Here is a 16,176-nt window from a genome sequence, read left to right as displayed (position 1 = left end):
AGGCGGAAACTCGGCGTCGCGTTGGGGAGTTCGCGCATGTGCGCAACCGGAAGTGGCGCCCCTGGATAAGAGGCAGAGAGGCCCCGTTCGCGCCCTTTCTGTTTCGCTGCAACCGGGGACGCTGCCACGAGGGTGCGGGGCCGGGGTGGGGGGGGCTGAGGGACTGGGGGGGACTGGGAGCGACTGGGAGCCACTGGGAGGGGCTCAGGTAGGAGTTGGGGGGGGCGTCAGGCCTGGGGAGGGGGTTTCGAGGGGGTTAGAGGGCACTGGGATGGACTGGGAGGGGGACTGAGGGCACTGGGATGGACTGGGAGGGGATTTGAGTTCACTGGGATGGACTGGGAGGGGGTTTGAGGGCACTGGGATGGACTGGGAGGGCACTGGGAAGGCACTGGGATGGGGACCTGGGAGGGAGTGAAATGGTTTTGAGGTAGTTTTGAGGGCCCTGTGAGGGACTGGGATATACTGGGAGGGAGCTTGAGGGCACTGGGTTATACTGGGATTGACTGGGAGGGGGGTTTGAGGGAATTGAGAGAGATTAGAATGGACTGGGAGGGGGTTTTGAGAGCACTGGGTTATACTGGGATTGACTGGGAATGAGTTTGGGGGTATTGAGAGGGACTGGATATACTGGGAGGGAGTTTGAGGGCACTGGGTATACTGGGATTGACTGGGAAGGGGTTTGAGGGTATTGAGAGGGATTAGATATACTGGGAGGGGGGTTTGAGGGCACTGGGTTATACTGGGATTGACTGGGAGGGGGGTTTGAGGGAATTGAGAGGGATTAGAATGGACTGGGAGGGGGTTTGAGAGCACTGGGTTATACTGGGATTGACTGGGAATGGGTTTGGGGGTATTGAGAGGGACTGGGATATACTGGGAGAGAGTTTGAGGACACTGGGTTATACTGGGATTGACTGGGAAGGGGTTTGAGGGTATTGAGAGGGATTAGGATGGACTGGGAGGGTGGGTTTGAGGGCACTGTGTTATACTGGGATTGACTGGGAGTGGGTTTGAGAGTATTGAGAGGGATTAGGATGGACTGGGAGGGGGTTTTGAGGGCACTGTGTTATACTGGGATTGACTGGGAATGGGTTTTTGAGAGTATTGAGAGGGATTAGGATGGACTGGGAGGGGGGTTTGAGGGCACTGGGTTATACTGGGATTGACTGGGAAGGGGTTTGAGGGTATGAGAGGGATTAGGATATACTGGGATGGGGTTTTGAGAGCACTGGGTTATACTGGGATTGACTGGGAAGGGGTTTGAGGGTAGTGAGAGTGATTAGGATATACTGGGAGGGGGGTTTGAGGGCACTGGGTTATACTGGGATTGACTGGGAAGGGGTTTGAGGGTATTGAGAGGGATTAGGATGGACTGGGAGGGGGTTTGAGGGCACTGTGTTATACTGGGATTGACTGGGAGGGGGGTTGAGAGTATTGAGAGGGACTGGGATATACTGGGATGGAGTTTGAGAGCACTGGGTTATACTGGGATTGACTGGGAGGGGGTTTGAGGGTATTGAGAGGGATTAGGATGGACTGGGAGGGGGTTTTGAGGGCTCTGGGTTATACTGGGGTTGACTGGGAGCGGGGTTTGAGAGTTTTGGGAGGGACTGGGATATACTGGGAGGGAGTTTGAGAGCACTGGGTTATACTGGGATTGACTGGGAAGGGGTTTGAGGGTATTGAGAGGGATTAGGATAGACTGGGAGGGGGGTTTGAGAGCACTGGGTTATACTGGGATTGACTGGGAAGGGGTTTGAGGGTATTGAGAGGGATTAGGATTAGACTGGGAGGGGGTTTGAGGGCACTGGGTTATACTGGGATTGGACTGGGAAGGGGTTTGAGGGTATTGAGAGGGATTAGGATATACTGGGAGGGGGGTTTGAGGGCACTGGGTTATACTGGGATTGACTGGGAAGGGGTTTGAGGGTATTGAGAGGGATTAGGATATACTGGGAGGGGGTTTGAGGGCACTGGGTTTATACTGGGATTGACTGGGAAGGGGTTTGAGGGTATTGAGAGTGATTAGGGATATACTGGGACGGGGGTTTGAGGGCACTGGGTTATACTGGGATTGACTGGGAAGGGGTTTGAGGGTATTTGAGAGGGACTGGATATACTGGGAGGGAGTTTGAGAGCACTGGGTTATACTGGGATTGACTGGGAAGGGGTTTGAGGGTATTGAGAGGGATTAGGATGGACTGGGAGGGGGTTTTGAGAGCAGTGGGTTATACTGGGATTGACTGGGAAGGGGTTTGAGGGGTATTGAGCAGGGATTAGGATGGCCTGGGAGGCGGGTTTTGAGGGCACTGGGTTATACTGGGATTGACTGGGAAGGGGTTTGAGGGTATTGAGAGGGATTAGGATATACTGGGAGGGGGGTTTGAGGGCACTGGGTTATACTGGGATGGACTGGGAAGGGTTTGAGGGTATTGGGCGGGATTAGGATGGACTGGGAGGGGGTTTTTGAGGGCACTGGGTTGCACTGGGTTATACTGGGATTGACTGGGAATGGGTGTGAGAGTATTGGGCGGGAGTGGGATATACTGGGAAGGGATTGGGATGAACTGGGAGGGGGATTTGAGGGCACTGGGATGGACTGGGAGATTCCATTCCAAGGTCTTCTCCCAGTTTAAACTGGGAATACTGGTTTACTTTCCTGAGCTGTGTCCGCTCGTGGATTTTACTTTGAATTCGAGGGATTTGAACCGGAATTTGTAAATTTGGGGAATTTTTCTTTCGATTTTGGGGAATTGTAATGAAAATCTTTCATTTTGAGGGGTTTTCATTTTTAATTCTGGGATTTAAACTGCAATTTTTAATTTTTGGGGAATTTTCCTTTGAATTTTTCAGGTTTTGAGTCAGAATTTTTTAGTTTTATACATTTTTTTTCTGGTACTTTTGGGGAATTTGTATTAAATCTCAATTTTGGAGGTGGAATCCCTTAATTTTAGAATCTTTTTGTATTCCTTTTGTTTGAGGTTTTTGCAAATTTCAATTGCGATTTCTGACATTGAGGAGGACTTCTTAATTTAAAGGTTTAATAAATTAATTTCTTAATTTAAAGGATAAATTAATTTAAGGAATTTTACTTTTAATTTTTGAGGCTTTTTTCCTTTCAATTTGTGAGATATTGACCCAAAATTTCTTCATTTGGGGCACTTTTTCTTTTACTTCAGAAATTTGAGGCAGAATTTTTACTCTTGAATATTTTCTCTTTAACATTTGGGATTTGAGTTGGAATTCTTTTATTTGGTGATTTTTCTCCTTTAAGTTTCTTTTTTTTTTTTCTTTGAGTTCTTTAATTTGGGACATTTTTTGTTTTAGTTCTTGCGATGTGAGCTGAAATTTTTCAGTTTTGGGGCTTTTCATTTGAATTCCTCATATTCGAGCCAGAATTCCTTAGTTTGGTGGTTTTTTATCTTCTTCACCTTCTTATTTCTATTTCAAATTTATACGATTTGAACTAAAATTTTCAAATTCTATTGAATTTCAGTTGCAATTCGTGAGATTGAGCCATAATTCTTCAATTTTTGGTCTTTTCTGTTTGAATTGTGAAGACTTAAGGTGAAATTTTTTCATTTTGAGGATTTTTCATCTTAATTTCATCAGTTTTTCATTTTAATTGTCAGTATTTGATGTGGGAATTCCTTAAATTTATTAATTTTCTTTTCTAATTAAAGCAATTTGAGGCAGAAATCCTGATTTTTGGTCATTTCTGTTTAAATTCTTGAAGATTTAGGGATGAAATTCCTTCACTTTATTAATTTTCTTTTTGCATTTTTATCAATTTTTTCTATTTAATTTCTAGGATTGATGTAGAATTCCTTAATTTTGTCATTTCTGTTTAAATTCTTGAGATTTAGGATGAAATTCCTCACTTTGATTAATTTTCTTTGAATTTTATCACTTTTCTATTTTAATTTTTAGGATTTGATGTAGAATTCCTTAATTTTGGTCATTTCTGTTTAAATTTTGAGATTTAGGATGAAATTCCTTCACTTTGATATTATTTTCTTTTTGAATTTTATCAATTTTTCTATTTAATTTTTAGGATTGATGTAGAATCCTTAATTTTGGTCATTTCTGTTAAATTTTGGAGATTTAGAATGAAATTCCTTTCACTTTAATTAATTTTCTTTTGAATTTATCAATTTTTCTATTTAATTTTTAGGATTTGATGTAGAATTCCTTAATTTTGGCAATTTATGTTTTATTTTTAGGATTTAACGTGGAATTCTTTACATTGGGGGATTTCTCCTTTTCATTTTCTTTAAACCCTTTTAATTTGGAGGTAACGCCAGCGCGAAAATTAGGATTTTTTTTCCTCTAAATTCCTTTTTTCCCCCTGAATTTTTCTAGCATGACTGACTGGGAAACGGCTCGGCTGTCACCGAGACGCCGGACATCAAACTCTTCGGTAAATGGAGCACCGATGATGTCCAAATCAACGATAATTTCCCTCCAGGTAACGGCGGCGAATCTCGATTTGAATGCAGATTTCAATCCGGATTGGTTTTAATCCGGATTAAAAGTGTAAACGTTCTTAATCCGGATTAGAAACGAGATAAAAATATGGATTTTTTGGGGGGTTTTGATAGGATTACATCGCGGTTGAAGGAGGAAATATGCACAAGTACCTGCCGCAGCGCAGGGCGTTACGCCGCCAAGCGCTTCCGGAAGGCGCAGTGCCCATCGTCGAACGTCTCACCACACTCCATGATGATGCACGGCCGCAACAACGGCAAAAAACTCATGACCGTGCGCATCGTCAAGCACGCCTTCGAGATCATCCACCTGCCTCACCGGCGAGGTCCGACGTCCCACACGGCGAGGGGGGGGGTCCTGGGGGTGGTTTAGGGGTCTTAGGACTGGTTTGGGGGCTCCTGGGGGTGGTTTGGGGGGTCCTGGGGGTGGTTTAGGGGGTCTTAGGACTGATTTGGGGGGTCCTGGGGGTGGTTTGGGGGGTCCTGGGGGGTTTGGGGGGTCCTGGGGGTGGTTTGGGGGATTTTGGGTGGTTTGGTGGGTCCTGGGGGTGGTTTGGGGGGTCCTGGAGCTGTTTTGGGGGATGCTGGGGGTGGTTTGGGGGATGCTGGGGGTGGTTGGGGGGGTCCTGGGGCTGTTTTGGGATTCTGGGTGTGATTTGGGGGTGATGGAGCTGGTTTTGGGAGTCCTGGGGCAGATTGGGCTGGTTTGGGGGGTCCTGGGGCTGTTTTTGGGGGGTCCTGGGGCTGTTTTGGGGGGTCCTGGGGTGGTTTTGGGGGTCCATGTAGCTGGTTTAGGGGTCCTGGGACTGGTTTTGGGGGGTCCTGGGGCTGTTTTGGGGGGTCCTGAGGGTGGTTTGGGGGGTCCTGGAGCTGGTTTAGGGGGTCTTAGGACTGATTTGGGGGATCCTGGGGGTGGTTTGGGGGGTCCTGGGGCTGGGTTTGGGGGGTCCTGGGGGTGGTTTGGGGGGCCACTGGGACTGCTTTGGGGGATTTTGGGGGTGGTTTGGGGGTGATGGAGCTATTTTGGGGGGTCCTGGAGCTGGTTTGGGGGGTACTGGGACTGGTTTGGGGGATTCTGGGGGGTGGTTTGGGGGTGATGGGAGCTGGTTTTGGGGGGTCAAAGAGGCAGATTGGGCTGGTTTAGGGGGTTCCTGGTAGTGGTTTTAGGGGGTTCCTGGGAGTGGTTTTAGGGGGTTTCCTGGGAGTGGTTTGGGGGGTCCTGGGGTGGGTTTGGGGGGTCCTGGAGCTGTTTTGGGGGATGCTGGGGGTGGTTTGGGGATGCTGGGGTGGTTGGGGGGGTCCTGGGGCTGTTTGGGGGATTCTGGGTGTGATTTGGGGGTGATGGAGCTGTTTTGGGGAGTCCTGGGGCAGATTGGGCTGGTTTGGGGGTCCTGGGGCTGTTTTGGGGGGTCCTGGGGCTGGTTTGGGGGGTCCTGGAGCTGGTTTGGGGGGTCCTGGGACTGGTTTGGGGGGTCCTGGGACTGGTTTGGGGGGTCCTGGGGGTGGTTTGGGGGGTCCTGGGGGTGGTTTGGGGGGTCCTGGGGTGGTTTGGGGATTTTGGGGGTGGTTTGGGGGTCCTGGAGCTGTTTTGGGGGATCCTGGGGGCGGTTTGGGGGATCCTGGGGGCGGTTTGGGGGATCCTGGGGGCGGTTTGGGGGTCATGGAGCTGGTTTGGGGGTCATGAGTTGTTTTGGGGGGGTCCTGGACGCTAGTTTGGGGGTCATTGAGCTGTTTGGGGGTCCTGGGGGCAGAATTGGGCTGGTTTGGGGGGTCCTGGGGCTGGTTTGGGGGTGATGGAGCTGGTTTTGGGGTCAAGGGGGTAGATTGGTGGTTTTGGGGGGGTCCTAGGGCAGATTGGGCTGGTTTGGGGGTCATGGGGCTGGTTGGGGTCATGGAGATGGTTTGGGGGGGGTCCTGGGGCAGATTGGGCTGATTTGGGGGTTCCTGGGACTGGTTTTGGGGGTCATGGAGCTGTTTTGGGGGGTTCTGGGACTGGTTTGGGGGTCAAGGAGCCAGTTTTGGGGGTGTGCTTGGGGCAGATTAGGCTGTTTGGGGGGTCCTGGGGCTGTTTTGGGGGGTCCTGGGGCAGATTGGGCTTGTTTTGGGGGGTCCCCGGGCAGGTTTGGGGTAGTTCTGGGGGCAGATTTGGCGAAAGAAATGAATTTTAGGGTGGAAGAAGATGGATTTTGGGGTTCAGGTGCTTATTTTGGGGTTCACGTTCTCATTTTGGAGTTCAGATGCTCATTTTGGGGTGAAAGGAAGTGAATTTGGGGTTCAGGTGCGGATTTTTCTGGTCTCTCAGTTGATTTGGGGCCTTCAGGTGCTCATTTTGGAGTGGAAAGGAGTGAATTTTGGGGGTTCAGGTGTCCCCTTATTTGGGGTTCCAGTGGTGTTTTTGATCGTTCGGGGGGTGGTTTTTGGGGGGTTCGATTGGTCGTTTTTTGGGGGTTCAGTGAGGTTTTTTTTGGGATTCAGTGATGTTTTTTTTTGGTGTTCAATGTGTGGTTTTTTTGGGGTCCAATGGTGTTATTTTGGGTTTTTCAATGGTGGTTTTTTGGGGTTCAATGAATTTTTGGGGATTCGATGGTGTTGGCTTTTTGGTTTTGGGGTTCGATCGGTGGTTTTTTGGGGTTCACTGATTTTTTGGGGATTCGATGTTGTTTTTTTGGGGTTCAATGGTGGTTTATTTGTGGGTTCAATGGATGGTTTTTTGGTGTTTGATGGTGTTTTTTAGGGGATGCGATGGTATTTTTTGGGGGGTTCGGTGGTTGTCTTTTTTTGGGGTTCGGTGATTTTTTGGGGGGTTCAATGGTGGTTTTTTTGCACTCAATGATATTTTTTTGGTGTTCGATGATCATTTTTTTGTGTATTTCACGGATGGGTTTTTTTGGGGTGTTCCGGTGGGGGGAGGGGGGGGTTCAGCTGCTGATTTTGGGGTGTCCCCCCCTTCCCCCCCTTTCCCCCCAGAACCCTCTGCAGGTTTTGGTCAATGCCATCATCAACTCGGGACCGCGAGAGGACTCCACGCGCATCGGCCGCGCCGGCACCGTGCGCCGCCAGGCCGTCGACGTCTCCCCTCTGCGCGCGCGTCAACCAGGTGCCACCAAGGGTCCCCCCAATGTCCCCGAGGGGTCCCCCAATGTCCCCAGAGGTCCCCCCGGTCTTCTGGTGTCCCCCAAGTGTCTCCAGGGTCCCCCCATGTCCTCATGTTCCTCCATTGTCTCTCAAGGTCTCTTCACGTTCTCAAGGTCCTTCACGTCCTTCTACACCTTTAGTGTCCCCCAAGGTCCCCCCATGTCCCCAAAGGGTCCCCCGAAGGTCCCCAATGTCCCCAGAGGTCCCCCAATGTCCCCAGAGGTCCCCCCGGGTCCTCTCGTGTCCCCCAAAGTGTCTCCAGGGTTCCCCCCATGTCCTCACGTTCCTCCATCGTCTCTCAAGGTCTTTCCATGTTCTCAAGGTTCTTCACGTCCTTTTATGCCACCAATGTCCCCAAAGGGTCCCCCCAATGTCCCCAAGGGGTCCCCACTGTCCCCAAAGTGTCCCCCAATGTCCCCAGAGGTCCCCCGGTCCTCTCGTGTCCCCCAAGTGTCTCCAGGTCCCCCCATGTCCTCACGTTCCTCCATCGTCTTTCAAGGTCTTTCCATGTTCTCAAGGTTCTTCATGTCCTTTTATGCCACCAATGTCCCCAAAGGGTCCCCCAATGTCCCCAAGGGTCCCCCCAATGTCCCCAGAGGTCCCTCCGGTCCTCTCGTGTCCCCCAAGTGTCTCCAGGGTCCCCCCATGTTCTCACGTTCCTCCATCATCTCTCAAGGTCTCTCCATCTTCTCAAGGTTCTTCATGTCCTCTTATGCCCCCAATGTCCCCAAAGGGTCCCCCAAAGGGTCCCCCAATGTCCCCAAGGGTCCCCCAATGGTCCCCAGAGGTCCCCCGTCTTCTGGGTGTCCCCCATCAGTGGTCCCCCAGTGTCTCCAGGGTCCCCCCGTCTTCACGTTCTCTCAAGGTCTCTCCATGTTCTCAAGGTTCTTCACGTCCTTCTACACCTTCAGTGTCCCCAAAGGGTCCCCCGAAGGTCCCCCAATGTCCCCAAGGGGTCCCCCCAATGTCCCCAGAGGTCCCCCAGTCTTCTGGTGTCCCCCAAGTGTCTCCAGGGTACCCCCGTGTCCTCATGTTCCTCCATCGTCTCTCAAGGTCTCTTCACGTTCTCAAGGTTCTTCACGTTCTTCTACACCTTTAGTGTCCCCCAATGTCCCCAAAGGGTCCCCCGAAGGTCCCCCAATGTCCCCAGAGGTCCCCCAATGTCCCCAGGGGTCCCCCCGGTCTTCTGGTGTCCCCCAAGTGTCTCCAGGGTCCCCCCATGTACTCATGTTCCTCCATCGTTTCTCAAGGTCTTTCCATGTTCTTAAGGTTCTTCATGTCTTCTTATGCCCCCAATGTACCCAAAGGGTCCTCCAATGTCCCCAAGAGGTCCCCCAATGTCCCCAGAGGTCCCCTGGTCTTCTGGTGTCCCCCAAGTGTCTCCAGGGTCCCCCCACGTTCTCACGTTCTCTCAAGGTCTCTCCATGTTCTCAAGGTTCTTCACGTCCTTCTACACCTTCAGTGTCCCCAAAGGGTCCCCCGAAGGTCCCCCAATGTCCCCAAGGGGTCCCCCAATGTCCCCAGAGGTCCCCCCGGTCTTCTTATGTCCCCCCAAGTGTCTCCAGGGTCCCCCCATGTCCTCACGTTCCTCCATCGTTTCTCAAGGTCTTTCCATGTTCTCAAGGTTCTTCATGTCCTTTTTATGCCACCAATGTCCCCAAAGGGTCCCCCCAATGTCCCCAAGGGGTCCCCCAATGTCCCCAGAGGTCCCCCCGGTCTTCTGGTGTCCCCCAAGTGTCTCCAGGGTCCCCTCACGTCTTCACGTTCTCTCAAGGTCTCTCCATGTTCTCAAGGTCCTTCACGTCCTTCTACACCTTCAGTGTCCCCAAAGGGTCCCCCGAAGGTCCCCCAATGTCCCCAAGGGGTCCCCCAATGTCCCCAGAGGTCCCCCAGTCTTCTGGTGTCCCCCAAGTGTCTCCAGGGTACCCCCGTGTCCTCATGTTCCTCCATCGTCTCTCAAGGTCTCTTCACGTTCTCAAGGTTCTTCACGTTCTTCTACACCTTTAGTGTCCCCCAATGTCCCCAAAGGGTCCCCGAAGGTCCCCCAATGTCCCCAGAGGTCCCCCAATGTCCCCAGGGGTCCCCCCGGTCTTCTGGTGTCCCCAAGTGTCTCCAGGGTCCCCCCATGTTCTCACGTTCCTCCATCGTCTCTCAAGGTCTGTCCAACTTCTCAAGGTCCTTCACGTCCTCCTACGCCTTCAGTGTCCCCAAGGTCCCTTCATGTCCCTGAGGTGTCCCCAAGGTCCCCTCATGTCCTCGAGGTCCCCCACGTCCTCAGTTTCCCTCACGTTCTCCCACTTTCCCCTCATGTCCTCGATGTCCCTCAGACCTCTTACGTTCTCCCTCCGCTTTCCCTCTACGTCGTCGATGTCCCTCAGGTCCCTCCCGTTCTCCCAAATGTCCCTTCGTGTCCCATTCCCAACGCCGTCTCCCCTTCCTTTTGGTCCCCTCAGGCCATTGGCTCCTCTGCACCGGCGCTCGCGAAGCCGCTTTCCGTAACATCAAAACCATCGCCGAATGTTTGGCCGACGAACTCATCAACGCCGCCAAGGTTGGGCGCCACCTCCTCCTTTCCCTTCTTTTTTCCCCCCCATGGGATAATCCCCATTTCCCCACTTCCCATTCCCACCTGGAGCTCTTCTTCCCTTCTCCGTAGGGTTCTTCCAACTCTTATGCCATTAAGAAGAAGGACGAGTTGGAACGTGTGGCCAAATCCAACCGTTAAGAACCCCAATGGAAGCGCTCAATAAAAATATGAGAGGCTGCAATGCTTCCGTGGTTTTCTTGGGATGGAGGACGGGGATGTTGAGAGCACCTCGGAATGGGATCCGGGCAGAAACACGGCTCCAACCTCCAGGGACTCTGGGAGGCTCCTGGGGCTCTCTACGGGGCTCCCGGGGACTCTGGCAGCCTCCTGGGGCTCTCTACGGGGCTCCCGGGGACTCTGGGAGCTCCTGGGGCTCTCTACGGGGCTCCCGGGGACTCTGGGACCCCCTGGGGCTCTCTACGGGCTCCCGGGGACTCTGGGACCCTCCTGGGGTGCTCTACAGGGCTCCCGGTGACTCTTGGAGCCTCCTGGAGCTCTCTACGGGGCTCCCGGGGACTCTGGGAGCCCCCTGGGGCACTGTAGAGTGCACCAGGGCATTCTGGGAGCCTCCTGGGGCTCTCTACGGGGCTCCAGGGGCATTCTGGGAGCCTCCTGGGGCTCTCTACGGGGCTCCCGGGGACTCTGGGAGCCTCCTGGGGCTCTCTACGGGGCTCCCGGGGACTCTGGGACCCTCCTGGGGCTCTCTACGGGGTTCCCGGGGACTCTGGGACCCTCCTGGGGCTCTCTACGGGGCTCCCGGGGACTCTGGGACCCTCCTGGGGCTCTCTACGGGGTTCCCGGGGACTCTGGGAGCCTCCTGGGGCTCTCTACGGGGCTCCCGGGGACTCTGGGAGCCTCCTGGGGCTCTCTACGGGGCTCCCGGGGACTCTGGGATCCTCCTGGGGCTCTCTACGGGGCTCCCGGGGACTCTGGGAGCCTCCTGGGCTCTCTACGGGGCTCCCGGGGACTCTGGGAGCCTCCTGGGGCTCTCTACAGGGATCCCGGGGACTCTGGGAGCCTCCTGGGCTCTCTACAGTGCCCCAGGGCAGTTCTTGAAGCCTTCTGGGGCTCTCTACGGGGGCTCCCGGGGACTCTGGGAGCTTCTTTGGGCTCTCTACAGGGCTCCCGGGGACCTCTGGGAGCCTCCTGGGGCTCTCTACGGGGCTCCCGGGGACTCTGGGAGCCTCCTGGGGCTCTCTACGGGGCTCCCGGGGACTCTGGGAGCCTCCTGGGGCTCTCTACGGGGCTCCCGGGGACTCTGGGAGCCTCCTGGGGCTCTCTACGGGGGCTCCCGGGGGACTCTGGGAGCGTCCTGGGGCTCTCTACAGTGCTCCCGGGGACTCCTGGAGCCTCCTGGGGCTCTCTACGGGGCTACCGGGGACTCTGGGAGCCTCCTGGTGGCTCTCTACGGGGCTCCCGGGGACTCTGGGAGCCTCCTGGGGCTCTCTACGGGGCTCCCGGGGACTCTGGGAACCTCCTGGGGCTCTCTACGGGGCTTCCGAGGACTCTGGGATCCTCCTGGGGCTCTCTACAGTGCCCCAGGGCATTCTGGAGCCTCCCTGGGGCTCTCTACGGGGCTCCAGGGGCATTCTGGGAGCCTCCGGGGGCTCTCTACGGGGCTCCGGGGACTCTGGGAGCCTAATGGGTCTCTCTACGGTGGTCCCGGGGGACTCTGGGAGCCTCCTGGGGCTCTCTACGGGGGCTCCCGGGGACTCTGGGAGCCTCCTGGGGTCTCTACGGGGGCTCCCGGGGACTCTGGGAGCCTCCTGGGGCTCCTCTACAGTGCCCCAGGGCATTCTGGGAGCCTCCTGGGGCTCTCTACGGGGGCTCCCGGGGACTCTGGGAGCCTCCTGGGGCTCCCTACGGGGCTCCCGGGACTCTGGGAGCCTCCTGGGGCTCTCTACGGCGGGCTCCCGAGGACTCTGGGAGCCTCCTGGGGCTCTCTACGGTGATCCCGGGGACTCTGGGAGCCTCCTGGGGGGCTCTCTACGGGGGCTCCCGGGGACTCTGGGAGCCTCCTGGGGCTCTCTACAGGGCTCCCGGGGACTCTGGGAGCCTCCTGGGGCTCTCTACGGGGCTTCCCGAGGACTCTGGGAGCCTCCTGGGGCTCTCTACAGTGCCACCAGGGCATTCTGGGAGCCTCCTGGGGCTCTCTACGGGGCTCCCGGGGACTCTGGGAGCCTCCTGGGGCTCCCTACGGGGCTCCCGGGGACTCTGGGAGCCTCCTGGGGCTCTCTACGGGGCTCCCGAGGACTCTGGGAGCCTCCTGGGGCTCTCTACGGTGATCCCGGGGACTCTGGGAGCCTCCTGGGGCTCTCTACGGGGCTCCCGGGGACTCTGGGAGCCTCCTGGGGCTCTCTACAGGGCTCCCGGGGACTCTGGGACCCTCCTGGGGCTCTCTACGGGGCTCCCGGGGACTCTGGGAGCCTCCTGGGGCTCTCTACGGGGCTCCCGGGGACTCTGGGAGCCTCCTGGGGCTCTCTACGGGGCTCTCGGGGACCCTGGGAGCCTCCTGGGTCTCTCTACGGAGCTCCCGGGGACTCTGGGAGCCTCCTGGGCTCTCTACAGGGCTCCGGGGACTCTGGGAAGCCTCCTGGGGCTCTCTACAGTGCCCCAGGGCATTCTGGGAGCCTCCTGGGGCTCCCTACAGTGCTCCCGGGGACTATGGGAGCCTCCTGGTGCCTCTCTACGGGGCTCCCGGGGACTCTGGGAGCCTCCTGGGGCTCTCTACGGGGCTCTCGGGGACCCTGGGAGCCTCCTGGGTCTCTCTACGGAGCTCCCGGGGACTCTGGGAGCCTCCTGGGGCTCTCTACAAGGGCTCCCGGGGACTCTGGGAGCCTCCTGGGGCTCTACTACGGAGCTCCCGGGACTCTGGGAGCCTACTGGGGCTCTCTACGGGGCTCCCGGGGACCTCTGGGAGCCTCCTGGGGGCTCCTCTACGGGGGCTCCAGGGGACTCTGGGAGCCTCCTGGGGCTCTCTACGGAGCTCCCGGGGACTCTGGGAGCCTCCTGGGGCTCTACTACGGGGGCTCCGGGGACTCTGGGAGCCTCCTGGGGCTCTCTAAAGGGCTCCGGGGACTCTGGGAGCCTCCTGGGGCTCTCTACAACTGCTCCCGGGGACTCTGGGAGCCTCCTGGAGCTCTCTACGGGGCTCCCGGGGCATTCTGGGAGCCTCCTGGGGCTCTCTACGGAGCTCCCGGGGACTCTGGGAGCCTCCTGGGGCTCTCTACGGAGCTCCCGGGGACTCTGGGAGCCTCCTGGGGCTCTCTACGGGGCTCCCGGGGACTCTGGAGGCCTCCTGGGGCTCTCTAACGGGGCTCCCGGGGAGTCTGGGAGCCTCCTGGGGCTCTCTACGGGGCTCCCGGGGACTCTGGGAGCCTCCTGGGACTCTCTACAGGGCTCCCGGGGACTCTGGGACCTCCTGGGGCTCTCTACGGGGCTCCCGGGGACTCTGGGAGCCTCCTGGGGCTCTCTGCGTGCTCCCGGGGACTCTGGGAGCCTCCTGGGGCTCTCTACGGGGCTCCCGGGGATTCTCTGGGAGCCTCCTGGGGCTCTCTACAGTGCCCCAGGGCATTCTGGGAGCCTCCTGGGGCTCTCTACGGAGCTCCCGGGGTTTCTGGGAGCCTCCTGGGGCTCTCTAACGGGGCTCCCGGGGACTCTGGGATCCTCCTGGGGCTCTCTACGGTGCTCCACGGGGACTCTGGGAGCCTCCTGGGGCTCTCTAAAGGGCTCCACGGGGACCTCTGGGAGACTCCTGGGGCTCTCTACAGTGCCCCAGGGAATTCTGGGAGCCTCCTGGGGCTCTACAGGGCTCCTGGGGACTCTGGGAGCCTCTTGGGGCTCTCTACAGTGCCCCAGGGCATTCTGGGAGCCTCCTGGGGCTCTCTCTACACGGGGCTCCCGGGGACTCTGGGAGCCTCCTGGGGCTCTCTACAAGTGCCCCAGGGAATTCTGGGAGCCTCCTGGGGCTCTCTACGGCGCTCCCGGGACTCTGGGAGCCTCCTGGGGCTCTCTACGGCGCTCCCGGGGACTCTGGGAGCCTCCTGGGGCTCTCTACGGGCTCCCGGGGACTCTGGGGAGTCTCATGGAGTTCTCTATAGGCCTCCAGAGCATTCTGGGAGGCTCCTGGGGCTCTCGGCAGAATCCCGTTGGATCCAGGAGCAGATGGATTCAGGACCAGTTTGATCTAAGAGCAGTTACATCGAGGAAACAATTAGATCCAGGAACAACGAGATCCGGGAGCCATGGGATCAGAGAACAATCAGATCTGGGGGCAATTGGATCCGGGAACAACCGGATCCAGGAACAACCGGAGTCCAAAACAACCGATCGAGTCTGAAACAACTGATTGAGTCCAAAACAATGGAAGTCTGAAACAGCCCTTTGGGTCCAAACGACTCTTTATGTCCAAAGAACCATTCGTGTCCCCAACAATCGCTCACATCCGATCGAAACTGTTTGGGTCCGATCCAACCGATCGTGTCCGAAACAACCGATCGAGTCCGAAACAAACCGTTCACCGTCTGTTTACAACCGATGGAGTCCGATCCAACCGATGGGTCCAATCAAATCCATGGAGTCCAATCAAACCGATTGTGTGCGATACAACCGATCGCGTCCGATACAACCGATGGCGTCCGATCGCCCCCATTGTTTCCAGCACAACCGCTCGCGGTCGCTTGTCGTGGTGGCGGTTGTTGCTCCGGTGATTTCTCAGCTCCGATTGTACCCACCGCGATGTGGGGGAAGAAGTTGGAAGAGGAGAAGATGATGTCCTCCGGGGCCCAAAGGATGACTTTTGGGGTTCAGGGATGGCTGTTTGAGGAGCTGTAGAGGCCCGAAGGATGACTTTTGGGGTTCAAGGGACGGCTGTTGAGGGCTGTGGAGGCCCAAAGGTGACTTTTGGGGTTCAGGGGATGGCTGTTGAGGGGCTGTAGAGGCCCAAAGATGACTTTTGGGGTTTCAGGGATGGCTGTTGAGGGGCTGTATAGGCCCAAAGGATGACTTTTGGGGTTCAGGGACGGCTGTTGAGAGGCTGTGGAGGCCCAAAGGATGACTTTTTGGGGTTCAGGGATGGCTGTTGAGGGGCTGTAGAGGCCCAAAGGTGACTTTTGGGGTTCAGGGACGGCTGTTGAGGGGCTGTAGAGGCCAAAGGTGACTTTTGGGGTTCAGGGACGGCTTGTTGAGGGGCTGTAGAGGCCCAACGGATGACTTTTGGGGTTCAGGGACGGCTGTTGAAGGGCTGTAGAGGCCCAAAGATGACTTTTGGGGTTCAGGGACGGCTGTTGAGGAGCTGTAGAGGCCCAAAGATGACTTTTTGGGGTCCAGGGACGGCTGTTGAGGGGCTGTGGAGGCCCAACGGTATGACTTTTGGGGTTCAGGGACGGCTGTTTGAGGGGCTGTGGAGGCCCAAAGATGACTTTTGGGGTTCAGGGATGGCTGTTGAGGGGCTGTAGAGGCCCAAAGATGACTTTTGGGGTTCAGGACGGCTGTTGAGGGCTGTAGAGGCCCAAACGGTGACTTTTGGGGTTCAGGGACGGCTGTTGAGGGGCTGTAGAGGCCCAAAGATGACTTTTGGGGTTCAGGGACGGCTGTTGAGGGGCTGTAGAGGCCCAAAGATGACCTTTTGGGGTTCAGGGATGGCTGTTGAGGGGCTGTAGAGGCCCAAAGATGACTTTGGGGTTCAGGGACGGCTGTTGAGGGGCTTGTAGAGGCCCAAAGGTTGACTTTTGGGGTTCAGGGACGGCTGTTGAGGGGCTGTGGAGGCCCAAAGATGACTTTTGGGGTTCAGGGATGGCTGTTGAGGGGCCTGTAGAGGCCCAAAGATGACTTTTGGGGTTCAGGGATGGCTGTTGAGGGGCTGTAGAGGCCAAAGGATGACTTTTGGGGTTCAGGGACGGCTGTTGAAGGGCTGTAGAGGCCAAAGGATGACCTTGTGGGGTTCAGGAACGGCTTGTAGAGGGG

The 16,176-nt window shown here is 56.5% G+C and overlaps 1 protein-coding gene across 1 annotated transcript; it reads left to right on the top strand.

Moving 5' to 3' along the window:
* Window positions 1–4,366: 4,366 nt before the first annotated feature.
* Window positions 4,367–10,378, top strand: RPS5 (ribosomal protein S5). Its single transcript, XM_054051981.1, is given in 9 exon segments — window positions 4,367–4,385; window positions 4,388–4,458; window positions 4,460–4,471; window positions 4,605–4,648; window positions 4,650–4,803; window positions 4,805–4,816; window positions 7,458–7,587; window positions 10,079–10,176; window positions 10,282–10,378. Coding segments are annotated over 9 exon segments (609 nt in total). The 3' UTR covers window positions 10,351–10,378.
* The last annotated feature ends 5,798 nt before the right edge of the window (window positions 10,379–16,176 follow it).

Source organism: Cuculus canorus, chromosome 31, assembly GCF_017976375.1.
Source record: "Cuculus canorus isolate bCucCan1 chromosome 31, bCucCan1.pri, whole genome shotgun sequence".
NCBI lineage: Eukaryota > Metazoa > Chordata > Aves > Cuculiformes > Cuculidae > Cuculus > Cuculus canorus.
Note: the sequence above shows the minus strand (reverse complement) of the source record. Positions and strands in the feature narration are given on the sequence as shown.